Below are 18,882 nucleotides of genomic sequence, written 5' to 3'. Positions count from 1 at the left end.
GTCATTTTTTTTTCTTTTAAAGAGTACAATTGTAAAGCTAGACATGGTGGTTCAGATCTGTAATTCCAGCACTTGAAGGCAGGAAGATTACCATGAATTTGAAGCCACCCTGGGTTAATGAATTCCAGACCAGTTTGGGCTACAGAACAGGACTCTGTCTCAAAAGCAACCAACAAAACACTCAAACAACTACCACCATCATCAACAACAAACCAAACCAAAAACCAAACAAAAAAATGGAGTTGCGTTGAAGATGGCATTGTGTATACATAGGAGATTATTTTAAATTCTGTCTTGCATACTCTGTGTATGGCAATATGTAGACATTCTAGAGAACAAAAATTTAAACATGTTAGTGGATGGAGCTTCTGGAGAAAAAAAACCTTTTTAAGGTATATTGATTATCTATATTTAATAAGAAAGCACTCTGGTAGCTAGAGAGATGGCTGTAGTGACAAACACTGTCACTCTTTCAGAGGACCTGAGTTTAGTTCCCAGCACCCTCATGATGGCTCACAGGTCATCTGTACCTCTAATTACAGAGAATCTGACACCCTCTTCTGCCCATTAGTACCAGACATACATGTGGTTCATATACATACACACAGGCAAAACACTCATAAAGTAAATGAATCTAAAAGAAAGAAACCCCCCTCAAGACAGAGATATAAAATGTTATTGTTATTTAAGAATCTGCAGTATGAGCTGGTCTCACATGAACAATCCCGGAGTCACTTATTCAGCTTAATACTTTGGCCGTAGGTGTCCTCCTCAGGTCTTCTCCCCATCATCTCCTTAGTGGCACAGCCTGGTGCTTGTGAGCACTGTTGCTCCCCTTCTTCCCTCTCCCTGCCTGTGCTCTGCTCTCTTTTGGGACGAGTGTTCCTAAGCTGCCTAGGTTTACCAGGAGCTCCTGGGCTCCAGCCCAGCCTCAGCATCACACATAGCTGGAGCTACACAATAGCCTGCTATCTATCCTTGTTTTCTTTTAAAGCGGATGCAGTGTTCCAAGAGTGCAAGCTCACAAGCGAATGTCAGGTCTTTATCTCACATTTACTGATGTTCCCTTAGTGACTTCACACTGTCAAGCTCAAGATCAGTTTAAGGGACAACCATGAAGTACTAACAAGGAGCAGAGGGGGAAAGGCATGTTTTCAGATCAGAAATATGGTGGTCACCAGGCATAATGGCAGCCCTGTAACTTGTCAAAGAGGTAGCTCTTCAGTAAGCCAGGAAGGAGTTAGACACTACTTGTTTCACATATGCCGCAGACCTTCTGGGTCCCTGTGTCTGCGTGGAACGGGGTCTCTCGACGCGGGTGGGCAAAGTGTGGATGAATGACAGACAGACACACACGCAGGAGAGTTTGTGTGGAATCTGAATGTAATTTTTCAAATCGAACATCAGACTTTTTATGCAGAAGACAACAAGGTAGTTGGGTGACATACCCACAAGGTACAAATGAGGTAACCGGATGCTTAATGACTCTTACACAGAACAGAGGAAATGAAAACGCAAAGACTGGCAGGAACTGGGCAATAAAATAACTGAGACAGAGTCAGCCCTATCTAAGGTCAGCTATAGTCTTAGAAGCCAGGTGTGAGAACTTTTCACTCCTAGGGCAAGGGCTTTCACACCCAAGTCATGGTTCTAACTAGGGAGTTCCGTTCTAGCTAACCATCTCATGAATAATGCAACACTCTAAAACCACAGCCCGATCTACTTCCTAAACCATTGTAAATTCCTGTATATAGATAGGTGTAACTCAGCTATAATTCTAAATATCTATTCTGGTTTCTCCTACGGTCAGAAACTTCTTTCTTCCTTAGTGATGGTAAATTCCTGTGAAGGGCAGTGACCTAACTTTTACTCAAAGAGATAGTGTAATACCAGGGGCAGTACTGAATTCCAAGCCCAAGGTCTTGCTAAGGACGAACTAGGACTGTTGGAACACTGGCGGACGGCTTTAGCTATGTCAGAATTCAATCTTAAAAGGTACTTATGATAGGAAAATATTGAACGAGAGCACATGGATCCATACACTAGACTAACGCGGGAATGGAACACGGGAATGAAAAATTACTGTATGGGTAGGGAGCGCTAGACTCCAGGAGGAGAGCTTCCTTGAAACTCTTTTGCCTCATGAGTGACTTTTAAGCCTCTCGGCTTGTCCAGTTGACTCGACCAGAGAGCGTAGCACACATAGAACCCCCTTAGTTCTTGTGCTCAGAGAACAGTCACATTTAGGAGCTGCCTGGAAACCTTGTATAATGGCCAGGCATCGACAAATATTACATCTGGTATCATAATACAAACTCCATCAGAAAAGTCTATTCACTGTAGCTTCACCTAGGAATATCACAGCTCAGAAAATCCAACACACTGAACGAATAGTACAAATTAGCCTGGAACACAGTAAGGATGTAAAAATGACAAGGTGATGCCACCAATCTCCAGGACTTCTAGAAGCAACTGGAAAGAACATTGATGGAGGAAAGGATGTCCTTATCGGCCTTCGTGAATAGGTAAATTAAAATAAAAAAACTGCTTTTTAGGGCTGGACATAGTGGCATGTACATTGTTCTCAGGAAGCAGAAATGGGAGGACCACACATTTTCAGCAAACCTGGTATACATAGCAAGCTCTAGGCCAGCTAGAGCAATACAAGACCCTGTCTCAAAAACAAACAAACAAACAAACAAACAAGAAACAAAACAGAAATCCACAGCCCTAATCCCATTACAGAGCAAGCCTCCAATACCTGATCTCAGAACCCCCTGACTGATGTGGAGCTCGAGGTGAAGCACTCAGCTTTGTGGCTGCGAGTCTGTGGTGCAATCCCAGTTGTGAATAAAGAACCATTGTTTTAATTAAGAAGTGGTCTAAAAGTCTGCTCTTCTGCCGCGTTAATGCATTTTAGAAACATCTGGGGGAAGGACTACAGAGCTAGCTCAGTGGTTAAAAGCTCTAACTGTACTTTTGAGAGGACCTGGGTTTGGTTCCCAGCACCCACATGGTGGCTCAAAACCATTTGTAATTCCAGTTCCAGGGAATCCTATGTTCTTTTCTGACCTCCACAGGCACCAGGCACATACATGATGCACATATTATACACAAACAGGCAAAATACTTATACACGTAAAGTAGATAAATCTAATAAAATATTTTTAAAGAGAATTATCAAGAGGAGAATCTTTTTTATAACCCACTATTCAGACCACATGCTACAACAATTAAAATAGAATCTCTAGGGATGGGGCCCAGGCATACTTCTTAAAGCTGCTTGATTAATCTCAACACGAAGGCAATTCGAGAACCACTGAATTAAGTTTCCTAAAAACTAAGCCTGATATCTGAAACTTCAATGAGATTTCAAAAGCATTTTAAAAATTAGTCCATAAAACACATCTATGTGATAATAGTCAAACTAGACTATATATTAGATTTACTATTTTAGACTTTTAATACTGGAGATTATCCCCTCGTGCATATTGGACCAGTGCTCCACACCCTCCAGCTGTGGTGGTTAGAGTGAAAATGTCCCCATGTGCTCAGCTGTCAGAACACCTAGTCCCCAGCGGGTGGCCTCCCTGGAGGAGGTGTGCTGCTGGGAGGTTTACAAAGCAGAGCACCACTTGGTGTTCACAGTTCTCCTGCAGTTCCAGGTGTGAGCCCTCAGCCTTTCCTACTGGCATTTGTGCCACCTCCTTCTACCACAGAACCTGCCCAGAGGGACTCTTTTGTTCTGGTTTTGTTTTTTTCCAGACAAGGTTTTTCTGTGAAGCCCTGGCTGTCCTTGAACTCGCTCTATAGACCAGGCTAACCTCAAACTCTGCCTCCCAAGCTCCCAAGTGCTGTCCAGCATAAATGGTGCTGTTTTTGTTTTTGTTTTGTTTTTCAAGGTTTCTCTTTGTGGAACTGTGGAGACCAGGTTGGCCTTGAACTCGGAGATCCACCTGCCTCTTCGAATGAACTTTCATCCCTCCAGAGCCATAAGCCAAAAAACTCTTCTATAAGTTTCATTGGTCATTATGCTTTTAGCATAGCAACAGGAAAGCAACTAATACGCCAGAAACACAGAAACATTTATTCCATTGGGTGTGTGTGAAGCGAGCTTTGCATGGCTGTAATCTGAACACTTGGGAACCGGACTGCTCTGGACTTAAGTTTTTATGTATCTGGCAGTTTCTTCAAAACGGCTGACAACTCTCTCAAATGCTTGTAACCTCTGAAGTGATCCAGCCCAGCCCTTTAGCAGCTCCAGGCTCAGACCTGCCTGCCAGTTGCTTGGGTAACTATGATTTCTGATTCCTGATTTTGATAGAGAGTCTCACTTGTAGCCAAAAGCATTTGATCCTCCTACTGCAACCTCACAAGTTCTGGTATGACAAGCATGTGCCGTCATGGTTGGCTAGAAAATAGCTTAATATTTATTTATTTATTTATTTATTTATTTATTTATTTATTTATTTATTTATTTGTGTGTGTGTGTGTGTGTGTGTGTGTGTGTGTGTGTTTATGTAGACCAAAGGTGACATTCTCTTTCCTCTTTTCCTGGGACGTGAGTCCCAGGGATAAAGCTCAGGCTGAAATGCTTGTGCTTGGCAGGCAGCAAGTGCCTCTTCCTGCTGAGACATCCTGCCACACTAGAAGATAGCTTCTGTTACTGTTTTAACTTTTTAACAATCATGTGTATCTATCTGCGTACAACTGTGTGAGAGTCTGCTGGCTGGTCTTATGTCAACTTGACACACAAACTAGAGTTATCTAAAAGGAGGGAACCTTAATTGAGAAAATGCCTCCATGAGATCCAGCTGTAGGACATTTTCTTAATTACGTATTGATGGGAGAGGGCCCAGCCCATTTTGAGTGGTGCTGTCCCTGGGCTGCTGGCTCTGGTTCTTTAAGAAAGCAGGCTGTGTACGCTATGTAAAGCAAACCAGTAACCAGCACCCTCCATGGCCTCTGCATCAGATCCTGCCTTCAGGTTCCTGCCTTGAGTTCCTGTCCTGACTGCTTTATGGAAGACTATGATCTAGAAGTGTAAACTGAATAAACTTTCCTTCCCAGCTTGATTTTTGGTTACAGTGTTTCAGGGCAGCAATGGAAAGCCTAAGACCTGAGAATGTAGATGTTCATGGAGGACAGAAGAGAGCGTTAGATCCACTGGGGTTGACGTTATAGGCAGTTAAGTTGTAAACCACAGCACTAAGGGGCTGGGAACCAACTTGGGTCTTCTGCAAAGGCTCTTACCTGCTGAGCCATCTTCTCAGTCCCTCATTTCCTTTAAGAGAGAGAGAGAGAGCGCATAGATGGATGCCATAAGTGTAAGGATAACTCTTAAAGGTTGGTTCTGTCCTTTCACTTTGGACTCTGGAGACATCTTAAGCCATTGGGTTTGCATAGCAGGTGAGTTCACCCACTGGTTTTTTTTGTTGTCTGTTTGTGTTTGTTTTTTGAGACACAGTTCCTCTGTGTTGCCCTGGAACTCTTTCTGAAGACCAGGTTAGCCTCGAGCTCAGAGATCTGCCTGCCTGTCTCCTAAGTGCTAAGATTAAAGACATGAGCCAGCACCTCCCAGCAAGGCCTACTGTGGTAAAGATACTGTGACAGTCCCCTGGAGAAAGTTACAGACCACCACGAACACATGACTAGTTAAGAGTTCTTTATTTAATCTGGTGACTGATGTCAGACTCCTACCACAAAGAACTCTTGGTCCTAAGTTAAGCACTGCAGAACTTATAAAGACAGAAACCATGACACTAGGTCCAGGCTAGAAGAGGTTATAAAGACAGAAAACATGACACTAGGTCCAGGCTAGAAGAGGTTATAAAGACAGAAAACATGACACTAGGTCCAGGCTAGAAGAGGTTATAAAGACAGAAACCATGACACTAGGTCCAGGCTAGAAGAGGTTATAAAGACAGAAAACATGACACTAGGTCCAGGCTAGAAGAGGTTATAAAGACAGAAACCATGACACTAGGTCCAGGCTAGAAGAGGTTATAAAGACAGAAACCATGACACTAGGTCCAGGCTAGAAGAGGTTATAAAGACAGAAACCATGACACTAGGTCCAGGCTAGAAGAGGTTTTAAAGACAGAAACCATGACACTAGGTCCAGGCTAGAAGAAGTTATAAAGACAGAAACCATGACACTAGGTCCAGGCTAGAAGAGGTTATAAAGACAGAAACCATGACACTAGGTCCAGGCTAGAAGAGGTTATAAAGACAGAAACCATGGCACTAGGTCCAGGCTAGAAGAGGTTATAAAGACAGAAACCATGACACTAGGTCCAGGCTAGAAGAGGTTATAAAGACAGAAACCATAGCACTAGGTCCAGGCTAGAAGAGGTTACATCAGGGTTATCGCCCAGCAGGGAAGGAAGAACTCCTTGATCTGCTAAGCATCTTACAAGCTCTATTTCTTAGAAGATGCGAGAAACCCTACTTTGTCAAGTAGGTTGTGGTTCCAGAAGGGAGCAGACATGGAGACAGGGTAGCCTGGGCCATTTCAATAGGGTTTTGGTCTATACTAGAAACTGGCCTCCAGCTAGCTCATGGCAGTCTTCTTGTCTCCTCGGCCTTCCAAGCTCTGGGACTACAGGCTCAGCTTTAGAACATGGAATTTCTTTCTTCCTTTCTTCCTTCCTTCCTTCCTCCCTCCCTCCCTCCCTTCCTTCCTTCTTTCTTTTCTTTTCTTTTCTTTTTCTTTTTTGTTTGTTTTTGGTTTTTTGTTTTTTTTTTTTCCAGACAGGGTTTTTTTGTATAGCCCTGGCTGTCCTGGAACTCACTTTGTAGACCAGGCTGGCCTCAACCTCAGAAATCTGCCTGCCTCTGCCTCCCGAGTGCTGAGATTAAAGGCTTGAGCCACCACGCCCGACTAGAACACGGATTTTCATGGCAACGGATTTCACAAGTCCCACCACAGCCTCTAACAAACAGTCCCCACTCCTGGAGCTCACCACCAAGTGAAGACAAATATCCAGAAGCAAGTGTAGGGATCCCTGCTGAGGTGGTACCTCTGAGAGGTCACCTTATACCCCTTGGCTCTAATGTCCTTCTCCAGGCAGCATACAAAGTCCTCCGTCATAGGGCCTGCCTTCCAGGGCCCGAATTTGACAACCGGTGTCTTTTTGGCCTCCAAGATGTGCAGCGGCTCCACACACTTCGCATCCTCCTCCTCCGTGCGCACCACACACACCACCACCTTTGACGACCGCATCGCCACAGCCTCTGCCCGAGCCAGGTGCAACAGGACCTCCAGGTTTTCTCTGTAGTTTGGCACTCCCATTAGGAACTGCGTTCGAGCCACTTGCTCACCGAAGATCTGTGGCATGTCTTCCAAAATCTTGACCAAAAGGTGGATTTGGTAGAACTTAGCTTCTTGGTATACCTCAGGAACGTACTCTGTGGGCACCTGCCCAGTGCGCAGGTAGTCCAAGAGAAGCCCAAAGTAGGTGCCAGGCCGATCGATGAAGAAGCGGCCCTGCGCGTCTTTGTAGTGTCTAGCTGACCTGGACAGTATCTCTGAAAACTTTGAGCCTGGATGCTTCATCAGGGTGCCCATGGTAGTAGTGTAGAACTGCCCTCCTACATTCAGCTCCACAACCTGCAGACACAAACAGCAGAGACACACAGTTACAACTTAGCAGAGGATGTGCTGTCTGCTGCTACAAAACAACAACAACAACACCCACAAGAACCCTGTGCCCTAATAAAGGTTAAGGCCGGATTTCCTACCCGAAGATTAGAGCTGTGTGGAGCCCTCATCTCTCAACCTGTCTGGGTACTGCCTCTTAAGACATAAGTACAGTACTGGAGTTAGAGAGCCAAAGGCAACTAAGTTGCTCAGGAAAGCAGGGTAGCCATGGCAACAGTCCTACTGGGGTCATTTCAGCTATCTAGAGGGGGAAAGACAGAGGAGAAGGAACCAGACTAGACAGCTGAGTAAAACCTATGTCTTCCTGCCTCCCCTAAACATCAAGGCCCCTTGACAAGGCTGTTTGGTTAAGGGGTCACTTCTTTGAAGCAGATAACCAAGGAACGGCAGACAATTAAATAAATCCATATGATGGCATTTGTACTCCTCTGAAACTCAGCTCCTCTCAGCATCCTCAGGTGACAGATGAAGGAAACCATGAGGACAGCCTGAGAGAGCTGGGAAGCAATGATGTGCAGCTAGGATCAAATGCCATCGGTCAGTCTAACTCGCATCTAGGGCAGGCCTTCCAGCCCACCCTAACCCCTGCCACACCACGGCCACAACCAGCTCTGTGCCCGAGGAAGCTCACTATCTTTCGCTACCTTAAGCTTTGCTGGCATCTGTGAAAAGGGAAATGGACGTAGGGAACTCTTTTCTTTCTTTCTTTCTTTCTTTCTTTCTTTCTTTCTTTCTTTCTTTCTTTCTTTCTTTCTTTCTTTCTTCCTTCCTTCCTTCCTTCCTTCCTTCCTTCCTTCCTTTCTTTCTTTCTTTCTTTCTTTCTTTCTTTCTTCTTTTTTTAATTAGATATTAACCTGTCCTGCTCTCAAAGTCTAATGGACCCAGTCACTTCAAAAGCCCCTTCTAAGGCTCATTCCTGAAACCAGTCTCCTAGCTAACTGTGGTGTCATAAATATAATTCAACACTTAGGAGAGCATGAGCTAAACACCAACCTGGACTATACAATAAGACCACGTTTCAAACAAAACAAAGCGAAGCAAAGCAAATAGTCCCCTACTCTAACGCCCTGTGCCCCACTCTTTTATCAAATAAGACCTCAGCCCTGTTCATAAGCTTCTTAGTTCTGTTCTGTTTTATTTCTTTCTCCCCAAAGTTCCCAGCCCCTGTGCAAATCTTGGCTCGCCTATCTCATCCATAAACACTGCCCAGTGTATTTCTAGCAAGGTGAACTTCTTTTGCAGGCTCTGAAGAAGGCTAGCTCTTCCTTGTGGCCCCTCTTCACCTTTTCTACCAGTGTCTCTCCCAATACATTCAGGGGGCGAGGGGGGCAGTGGGAAAGTCTGTGGTGAGTGGCTGGAAGAAATTTTGCCTCTCGCGGGGACCAGTGGGGTGTTAAGTCCATGATGGCTATGAAGAGACAGGGATGGACCTGACTCATCTCTCACCCAGTTCGGTCAGAAGGATCTCTACACATTCCACCCTGTTTCATCCAACACTCATCTGTTTCCTTAGTTACCCTCAGCTGAAGGAATGAGTGACATCCCGTTCAGATGTTGTCTAGGCCCCTCAAGATCTCTCTCTAGCCCCCAACACAGACCTCTCCCATTGCTTCCATTTTAGCTGAGGCAGAAGCCCAGGATAATGTGGTTTCTCCCTCTCAGCCTCTTCACACACTTCCTCACCACCAAGTCATGGCAGTGCAGTCTGTCTGGTAAGTTCCATGGTTGCTTCCCCCTTGCTGGGGCCTGCCTCTGGATGCATTCTGCACACTGAAACCAGAGTTCTTTTTCTCTGAGGCAAACCCGACTCTCATTTCCTGCTCTCTGCACTTGAATGACTCTTCACCATTTCTTGAGGTCTCCAAGGCTTGCTGCGTGGCCTTTTGTAAGCAAAGAACAAAATTGTCTACTGTACCCTCCCGCTGTCCAGGGCAGGCTGGGGCCTCAGGCCTCAGGGCTCAACTTCCCATTACTGAATATGCCTGTCTTTCTACCTTTCTTTCTCTCTTTCTCTCTCTCTTCCTTTCTTTCTTTCTTTCTTTCTTTCTTTCTTTCTTTCTTTCTTTCTTTCTTTCTTTCTTTCTTCCTTTCTTTCTCCTTTTTCTCCTTTTGTTCTTTTGAGACATGGCTTCTGTTTAGTCCTGGTTGCCCTGGACCTTGCTCTGTAAACCAATCTAGCCTTACACACAGAGATCCACCTGCCTCTGCCGCCCACTTGCTAGTATTAAGGGTGTGTGTCACCATGCCTGGCAAGTCTACAGTCTTTCAAGGTAGCTCCCCAGGGGCCCTTCCAGAAGGGTGTCTCAGGATCCCAGAGTGATAGATAGGTAGCTCCACTGTGACATTGGCTGCTCCCTTGTACTCCTATTCGTTCATCCTCCGTTAGACTGTGAAGTTTGAAAAGGGAACACTATGCTTGGTCCACAGTCACGTGAGTAGCACCTGCCACCAGGACTCAGCACACCATGGACACGCAGTGAATACCTGCTATATTGAACGAAGTTCACCCTTGGTCCTGACCCACAGGAGAACCTGGTATTCTGAGAAACGCATATCTTGCCCTACCTTGGCGTCTAGCTCAGTGCTGGCTCCATAGATGACCTTTGCCCAGGAACTCATTCAAGCACTTCTTGAGCAGGGAAGACGGAACACCCTGGTGTTAAACATCTTGACAATAGGCAGGTAGCTTTGAAAACAGCCAACAGTGACATACTCATAACCCCACGAAGAGCCGCTTTCCCTAAGTGAGGCAGGCACCTTTAGAAGCTAGCTTCTACACTAAGGCGGGGGGGGGGGGGGTGCCACCCACTTAACACACCCTCAAAGTTGTGTTTTGTTTCAACTAAAACTCTGGAGAACTTCATTGAGCTTTTTGATTTATTCTTTTAGGCATCTCAGCTTAAACTTAGTTCATTATAATACAAGGTTAACATGTCCCAAAAGAGTTGATGTTGGCCAGCCACCTTTCCTTTTGTGTTTAAGACAGTCTCCAGGCTGGGCAATGGTGGTGCATGCCTTTAATCCCAGCACTTGGGAGGCAGAGGCAGGTGGATTTCTGAGAGTGAGTTCCAGGACAGCCAGGGCTACACAGAGAAACCCTGTCTCAAAAAAAAAAAAGAAAAAAAAAAAAAAAAGAAAAGAAAAGAAAAAAAAAAAAAAAAAAGAAAGAGAGAAAGAGAAAGGAAAAAGAAAAGATAGTCTCCAGAGGCCAAAGCAGCACTGTAGGTATGTGTGGTGGAGTTCAAGTTAAAGAATTATTATCGTTATTTGTTGGATTATTGTTCTTTGTTGTTCCTGGTTTTTGGGCAGTTGCTAGGGATCAAGTCCAGGTCCTCCCAAGGCTAGCAAGTTGCCTCTGCTACTGAGCCAAATCTTGGGCATGACTGGAGTATTTAGATATTTTGAGTGTGTGTTCAATGAACTAAAACCGAGTTTGTGTCTTCCTGTATGGACATGTATAGTCTTCATCACACTTCCTTCTTGGGGTCTAGCACAGCTTTGAGAAAATCTCCAGTGTTGGCCTCATCACCTTCCCTTAGTCTTTCTTCCTTCTCCCAAAGTCCAGGGAGTCCGTGAGAGAAGGCCAGTAAGCAGAGAGGGAGTGCTGGAGCTGGCCAGTGTGGGAGTCAGAGAAAATCATCTGTCCAGGCAGGCTGGATATGCTACCTCTACCAGGTGGCAGAGCCACTGGACTGACCGAAGGAGCCACCTCCCCCACCCTCCACCTCCGGGACTACACCAAGCTAGAGGTTTTCAGAGGAACACACGCAGGAACTAAAGCAGACTAAGTGCAGACAGAGAGCAGGGGAGAAAAGGGCAAATGAGAGACTGCACAGAGCTAGGTGGAGCCAGAGGCGGGAATGCACAAGTAGCAAAGAAGTTTACTAACAGGCACAAAAGAGAAAACTCCGGAGAAGAGCGTGGAGGGGCGGGGCGGGGGAGGGTGTCGATTGGGGGTGTGTGCGGGACTAATAGAGGATAGGGGGCAGATAATGGAATGGAGCTAGGAAAGCGCCGGCAGGGGTTGGAGGTGGGGTGTTCAGGACAACCAGAGCAGCGGCCACGCAGGGGTGCACTTACGATGGCCGGGTCAGGGCACAGGATCCGGGACTCCTGGCTGGACTCCTTGAGTAGGTTTACAGGCAGAGCCTCCTGACTGGGTTCCTTGAGCGATTTTGCGGGCTGAGACTGCTTGCCGGGCTCCTTGATCTGGTTTGCGGGCAGGCTCATCCTGGCAGGAAAAGACGGCTCTCAGCTCTCGTTGGGTACACAACGCTGTCTTGAGTGGATAACTTATGGGCAGGGAACAGTCCTGCCACGTGTAGATAACTTACCAGCCGGAGAGGTTCCTGACACCCCGCCCCTGAGGAACTCTAAGTCTGTACCTCCCACTTGGCCTCTTTGGTAAAACTCTTCTAGTTAGTGCTCATTTAGCTGGATTAAAGACTTAAGGACATGTTCTGAGACATCCAGCACGGACCCCATTGGTTCTTTGGGCAGCCATCAACTTCAAGTAACCTGTAATTTCTCAGAAACGGGGAACTAGGAGACGAATCCTGGGGCTCTCTGAGGGTAGGATGTCAGACCAGAGACTATAAAATAGTAAATTGGAAGAAAACCATCTGCCACTCAAAGATAGATGTTGTGAAACTTGTCTGTTTTATTCCTTAGTTCTGTGCTAGAAAAGACTTCTTTAAAAATACTTACGCTACAGGGGAGAACCCCGATGGATCTATGGCTCAGTGTGGTCAGCAGCAGGGACGACCACCAGAAATTTAACAAAAATGAAACTGACTAGGTAGTCAAATTAATACTTGGCAAAGAAAAATAAAAACTGAAGCAGAGCTATAGCTCAGTGGTAGCACACTCCCTTAGGATGTATGACATCTGGGTTTGACCCCCAGCAAAACACACACATACAGGCACCCCACTAGGAAAGAGGAAAGGAAGGAAAGAAGGGGACAACAAAACCTTCCCTGAATGGAAGTATAATTAAACCAAGTTTCAAAGAATGTACACAGATAGCAAGCAGTTCATCAAACAAACCCACAGCTCAAAACCACAAAGCACAAAAGGAAACAAGGCAGAGGGGGAAAAGTCAACAGAAACCTGTGGGGGCCCCTTAGTGCTGAGACTGTTGGGATACAGTGGGAGCTTACTTAATGTCATTAAACAAATAAAAGCAAGCATCTAAAACCTGAGCACACTGGGCTGCAGGCACGGCTAAGTGGTGGAGCGCTTGCCTAGCGTGCACCAGGCCCGGAGTCCCATCCACACAGCTACAAAACAAAAACCAAAGAGTGACTTAGACATGAGTAAAGAACAAGGACGTACGAATTTTTAAAAAGACCACGGAGATTTTTAAAAGTCAAATAGACCCACAAAAATGAAAAGCTCAAGTAGCCGAAATAAATCATAAGTGCAGTTGAGAAGGAACTCAGGAAACGCCCTTGAAGGAGCAACGGTGTATATGTATACTATTCTTAGGCAAGAAAATTGGAAAATAGAAGAACAAAATGCCTGAACTTGTGGGGATGAAGGAAAACAGGTGCTCAAACCTTGCTGATTGGAATATGAACTGCTGTGACCTTTAGACATTAATTGGCCATCTCTACCAAAGGGGTGGGGGAAAGAACCCTACTTTTGGGACTCCATCCGACAGAGATAACAAAAAGCACCGTTCTGAAGGGTATGTGGGTGAATGTATTTGCCACTGATCTGTTTGTGTTAGCAAAATTAGATAGTTAACAGTTGACTAAATCACAGTCTGTCTGTGCCATGCAATGTTATGTGTTAAAAAGAGAGATGGGGGCTGGAGATATGGCTCAGCAGTTAAGAGTGCTTGCTGCTCTTTCAGAGGAGGAGAGTCTGGTTCCCAGCGCTCACATCAGGATCTTCACAACTACCTGCTAACTCCAGCTCCAGGGAAGCTGATGCCCTCTTTTAGCCCCATCCACCCACCCACAGGCACATGCACACCCCACATGCACACATACCTGTAATTCCAGCACTTGGGAGGTAGAGGCAGGAAGAGAAGATAGTCAGAGTTCAACATCATCCTTATTCTTGGCTACATAGCAAATTTTAGGCCAGCTTGGGATACACTGTTGGGTTCAGGGTAAAAGTTGAGAAAACTCATTTCAGATATGGAAGCTTAAAAATGAAAGCTTTGTTTTCTGAGCACTCAAGGAGGTGGCCAGTTCTGGATCTGAAACATGTCTGAGAAGAGGGATTGTACACCATCTTTAAAGGATGGGAACACAAAGCAAATGGGGGCTGGGGGGGGGTGCAGTGTTATCTAGTTGTGTGTGACATTGTGGGTTAAACAAGGGAGTAGCCATCAGAGACTGGGCTGCATCCAAGCACCTGGCTTCAAGGTCCTTGATTCACTCTCCTAAACATTAGGTCCGGAGCCCAGACTGATAAGGGAAAAGGAGCTGCTTGGCTGCACGTAGTCAATTAGGGCAGAACAGGCAATTGTTTATGCAGTTATAGAATGTATGCACTTTCTGTATTCTTTACCAGGTAATAGACAATTGAGAAAACAGAAGTGGGATAGGTGTTCATTCCTAGGCCTGGGAGCATGAACTTGTTTGACCTGCCAGCAAGATGGACAGGTTGTCCCTGAGATGTGTGGACTCAGACAACTGTGTATAACAGAAGATGTTCAGCCATTGGGAAGTCCCCAGCTGCCCTAAGGCCTGGGACCTTGAATTTATTTTTCTCCCTTTGATTAAAAGAGTCTGAAAGTGAAATGGTAGTACTTAAAATAAATTTCTTTTGCTTGTTCCCAACAACACGAGAAGAAAGAGACAAGAAAAAAGTAAGCCTGGAGAGGTGTCTCAGTAGAGCCATTAAAAATACTCACTATGGCTGAGTGTGGTGGTGCATGCCTTTAATCCCAACACCAAGGAGGTAGAGGCAGGGGATCCCTATGAGACAGAAGCCAGCCTATTCTGCATAACGAGTTCCAGGCCAGCCAGATCCTATCTCAAAAGAAAAACAGAAACAAAACAAAACCAAACAAGCAAACAATAAACAAACAAGACAATACAAGACAGCAAAAGCCAAAATCAACAACTCAGTATAGTGGTACAATTTGTAATCCCAGAGCTGGGGAAATAGATACAGAAGGATCCCTGGGGCCTGCCTGCCTGCCAGTCTAGTCTAATTGATGAACTCCAGACCAAGAAGAGACCCTGTGTAAAGACAGACAGGATGACACCTGAGTTGTCTTCTAGCCTCTACACACATACATACACATGCACATGTACATACACATATACATGCTGCTCCATAAACACGCACAGTTAAAAATAATAAAAAGAAAAATAGAATAGTATTACAGCAGTCATGTAGTGGGGATCTGCTGGTGAAAACCATAACGAGTATAGCAAACCATCCTCGTGCAAGTTTGTATCTGCATTTATCGGCATTCTCTGTGTAGCCCTGGCTGTCTGGGAATTCACTCTGTAGACCAGGCTGGCCTTGAACTCAGAAATCCGCCTGCCTCTGCCTCCCAAGTGCTAGGATTAAAGGCGTGCGACACCACTGCCCTGCTGGGATTTTCTTTATTGATGAGTGATGTGGAAGAACTCAGCCCACTATGGGCTGTACCATCCCTGGGCAGGTGGTCCTGGGGTGTGTAGAGGAATTTTAATCCAGCAACATGGCTACTCTGGTAAAGGGATCTCATCCAAAGACATTCTAGGCCTGTGGGATCCAGCTGGAATAGTACGCCTTTACCGTCTCTGGCTGGAATACAGACATGACCTTAGTACACACCTTGAATTCCAAACAATGAAGGTAAAGTTAGTTCGTAGAAGGAAGTAGCCATGTTTGGATGTGACTAATTAGGGGCAGACAAAGTGACAAATCAGAAAAAGATTTGACAGAATGAGTCAGAGATAGAATATGCCCAACTCTCATGAGAACAGACAACAAAGAGAAGGGACTTAAGAAAGCAGCAGATAGATAGATAGATAGATAGATAGATAGATAGATAGATAGATAGATAGATAGATAGATAGATAGATATGACAGTTTTACCAGGACAGTTCTACAGAGACAGGTTACAGCTAAAGACAGAATGAGCCAGAGATTGAGAAGGAGCCAGAAGATTAGAACAGATTGCCAGAGTCAGTTTGAGGCCAAACAGAGCAATTTGGTCATAAGCTGAGAGAAGCCAGTCTGAGTCAGTCAGCTTGGAGAAAAGTTTGTGTCAGAAAAGCTGAGTTGAACCAGCCATCCAGAATTCAGAAAGAGCTAGAAAGGGTGCGCTTATTCAGCACTAAGCCTCCAAGACAACGATTACACCTGGCAAATAAAAGTTGCTTTTACAGAGGTGTATAAGAAAACAAGCTGGGCAAGCCTAGCCGAGCAAGCCAATTAAATTAAATGAATATAATCAGTTAAATATTATGAAAAAAATCATAAAATGAATTAAATGAGATGTCTTCTGCTCTAGTTCCTGCTTCCAGATTTCTGCCTTGAGTTCCTATGGTGGCTTCCCGTCCGTGGACTGTGACTTAGGCGAGATTAGCCAAATAAAAACCTTTCCTCCCCAAGTGCTAACGATCTTTATTATTGGTTGGGTATAAAAGTGGAGAGATTCTCTTTGTTAATACATCTCTGTATTGACATTAGTTACTGTAAAGGGGTAAACTTAAAAAAGCAACACTATGAGGCAAATATAAGGCTTTTAAATGTGAGGACTCTGGAAAGGCTTCAGAGAGGAGGTAAGCTCTTCTTGTGAATGTAAGCTCAGTCTTGATGGAGGATGATGTTTGCCTGAGAGAGACTTGAATTGATTCTTTTCATTAGAGGGCTGTACAAAGGTAAGGATAAGGAAAACGAGCACTCGTAGAACATTGTTTTTGGTTTTTTTTTGTTGTTGTTGTTTTGCTTGAGACAAGGTCTATGTAACCATGGTTGCCCTGGAAATCACTTTGTAGGCCTGGCTGGCTTTGAACTCACAGCAATCTGCCTGCCTCTACCTCCTGAGTGCTGGGATCAAAAGTGTGTGCCACCATGCCCAGCTTGAGCACTGTCTCTTATGTGACACCTACAAATTTTCTAGAAACATTCCAGGAGCAAGGAAACGGAAGCTTGAAGAAATTAAATGAAGATCACATGGCTGGTTGTTCAGAGCCAAGTTTGAACTTTATGACTGTGATAGTGTTGTCAGCTAGACAGACATTGCGATGACCTTGGAATTTGGCCTCTTGGAATTTGACATGTCTGTGGATGAGTATCTTGATTGCATTGATGTAAGAAAATCCACCAAGGGTAGCGCCATACCCTAGTCGAGGCGTCTCCCACTGAACAAGACTGAGAAATCAGCTGAGCGCCAGCCTAGATGGGTTCCTGTCGCTGTGACTTCCACACTGTTATAGACTATAACCTGAAATGTGTACCAAACAAATCCTTTCTCTCTTAACTTGCCTTTGCCGGAGAGCTTTATCAAAGCATAGAAAAGTAACTAAGACTATGACTCTCCTCTCTTGATCACACAGAATTAATTGCTTTGTATAGAGTGCAATGGTTCATTTTCTGTCACTATAGCCAAATTCCTGAAGTTAGGTACTTTATCAAGAAAAGAGATTTATTCAGCTCACAGTTTTGGGGGCCAAAAGATCAGAAGTCCCTATTGATTCAGTCTCTGGTGAGGACTCCCCAGGCTGGGTTACATTATGGTGCATGGCATTAAGGGCATGCAAAAGAGGGAGAAATTACAACTTATATCCAAACCCAGAGAGAGACCAGGGAAGGGTTAATAACAACCTCTGCCACCTGTTAACATCACCACACTGAGTATAAAGTTTCCTACATAGAAAACTTTGGGGCACACGCTCACACCATATCCAAGCCACATCCCCGGGGCAAGGCATGTGCCTCAAACAGTGTCTCTCTGCCAAGGGTCCAAGCCATGTAGCAGGTGACAAGGTGAGCTTCCCGGCCTTACATTCTGCTCTCTGCAGTTTGACTCCCAGAGGAATTAATGCCATGGACAGAGGTGACTCCTCCAGGGAGGCGGAGTTCTCAAGGACTTTCACCCCAGAATGAATGGAGGGCCTGACACTCGGAGGAACAGCTTTTAGCTCCATTTCCTGTGGGTTTTTAGCTCCATCTTCTGTCTGCTCCAGCCCAGCTGTCTGAACAGCCTGCTCTCCCGCGCCTTTGTTCATGCCATTCCCGGAACTTAGAATGCCTTTCCCTCCAGCTTGTTCTTTTCTGTGAGGAAACTTTGAAGATGAGTTTAGATGGTCCCCAGACCCCCACTTTTGTATTCATTAGCACATTTGACCATCACAGTTCAAATAAGGGAAGAGCAGCTCCATTGTACGGATCCCTGGGCCCCAGAAGACAGAGCCTCTTTCAGAGTCAGTTAACAAGCAAGAGGCCAGACTATTAGCTCTGACTCTGCCATTTGTTCTCAGTATTACCTTGGGCCAGTCCCTGTCTGCCTTTGGGCCTCTTTCTCTGCCTGAAATATGGCAGAGGTCGGGGCATTTTCTGAAAGGGATTTGTGGTTTCATCTTGGTTCATGCTTTGGCCACAAAAGAATTCAAAATGCCCCTTGCTCTTGTCTGCGACTGGATCTCCTTTCCCTCTGGCCTGGTTCTGAGAACAAGCCCTGCTCCCTTCTGCCCTCCTCCCACCGACCCCCAGACCTTTGTTCTTCCTCCTGAGACAAAGCTGCCAGCCCGTATACTCCCCAAGCAGTTGGGCTTCGTGCCAGTCAGCCAAGTAGCAGCAGCTGGGACTCAGATGAAAGGGCCCTCAGAAAGCTACCTGTGGCAAAATGCCCAGCCCCGGCTTGGCAGCTTTAAGCCCAGATGTCCCGTGAGGCATCCCGTCCACCACTCCCACACAAGGCTCTCTTTGTGAGTCCCACAGAAGGACACATCCCTGCCAACTCACAACTACCCCTTCCTCTCCCTCTGTTCCATAATGGTTTGAGAAATAGCCCTTAGGGGGTGCTTCAGGCTTAGACCAGGCCATCTTGCCTTTGTGTCAGGAAGTTTAGACTATTTTTTTATCCCATTTAATCTTCAGAACTGCACTGGAGCAAGGGCTGTCTTTTTCTTCTTCTTTAGACAGGGTTTCACTTGTATGGAACCCAGGCTAGCTCAAACTTGCCAGTCTCCTTCCTCAACCCTCTGGGTGCTTGGATTGTACAGTGTGTACCACACATCTGGTTGCCATTGAGATTGAGA

General features: G+C 45.5%; 1 protein-coding gene across 8 annotated transcripts in view; it reads right to left on the bottom strand.

The window, feature by feature from the left end:
- Positions 1 to 5,648: 5,648 nt before the first annotated feature.
- Kctd14 (potassium channel tetramerisation domain containing 14) overlaps positions 5,649 to 18,882 on the bottom strand; it is a 23,178-nt gene continuing 9,944 nt past the window's right edge. The window contains exons 1-4 of one of the 8 annotated variants that reach the window (XM_006507608.3): positions 11,998 to 12,016; positions 11,744 to 11,894; positions 10,229 to 10,349; positions 5,649 to 7,612 (exon numbers count right to left, since the gene is read on the bottom strand). In XM_006507608.3, the coding sequence (XP_006507671.1) occupies positions 6,962 to 7,612; positions 10,229 to 10,282 (705 nt within the window). In that variant the 5' untranslated portion in view covers positions 10,283 to 10,349; positions 11,744 to 11,894; positions 11,998 to 12,016 and the 3' untranslated portion in view covers positions 5,649 to 6,961. Of the gene's footprint in view, positions 7,613 to 10,228; positions 10,404 to 11,743; positions 12,087 to 13,659; positions 13,873 to 18,882 lie in introns of those variants that run through there. The other 7 variants (NM_001136235.1, XM_006507610.3, NM_001012434.3 and 4 more) reach the window with 7 other exon arrangements.

Source organism: Mus musculus, chromosome 7, assembly GCF_000001635.26.
Source record: "Mus musculus strain C57BL/6J chromosome 7, GRCm38.p6 C57BL/6J".
Taxonomy (NCBI): domain Eukaryota; kingdom Metazoa; phylum Chordata; class Mammalia; order Rodentia; family Muridae; genus Mus; species Mus musculus.
The sequence above is the reverse complement of the archived record's forward strand: the minus strand, read 5'-3'. Positions and strand labels throughout refer to the sequence as shown.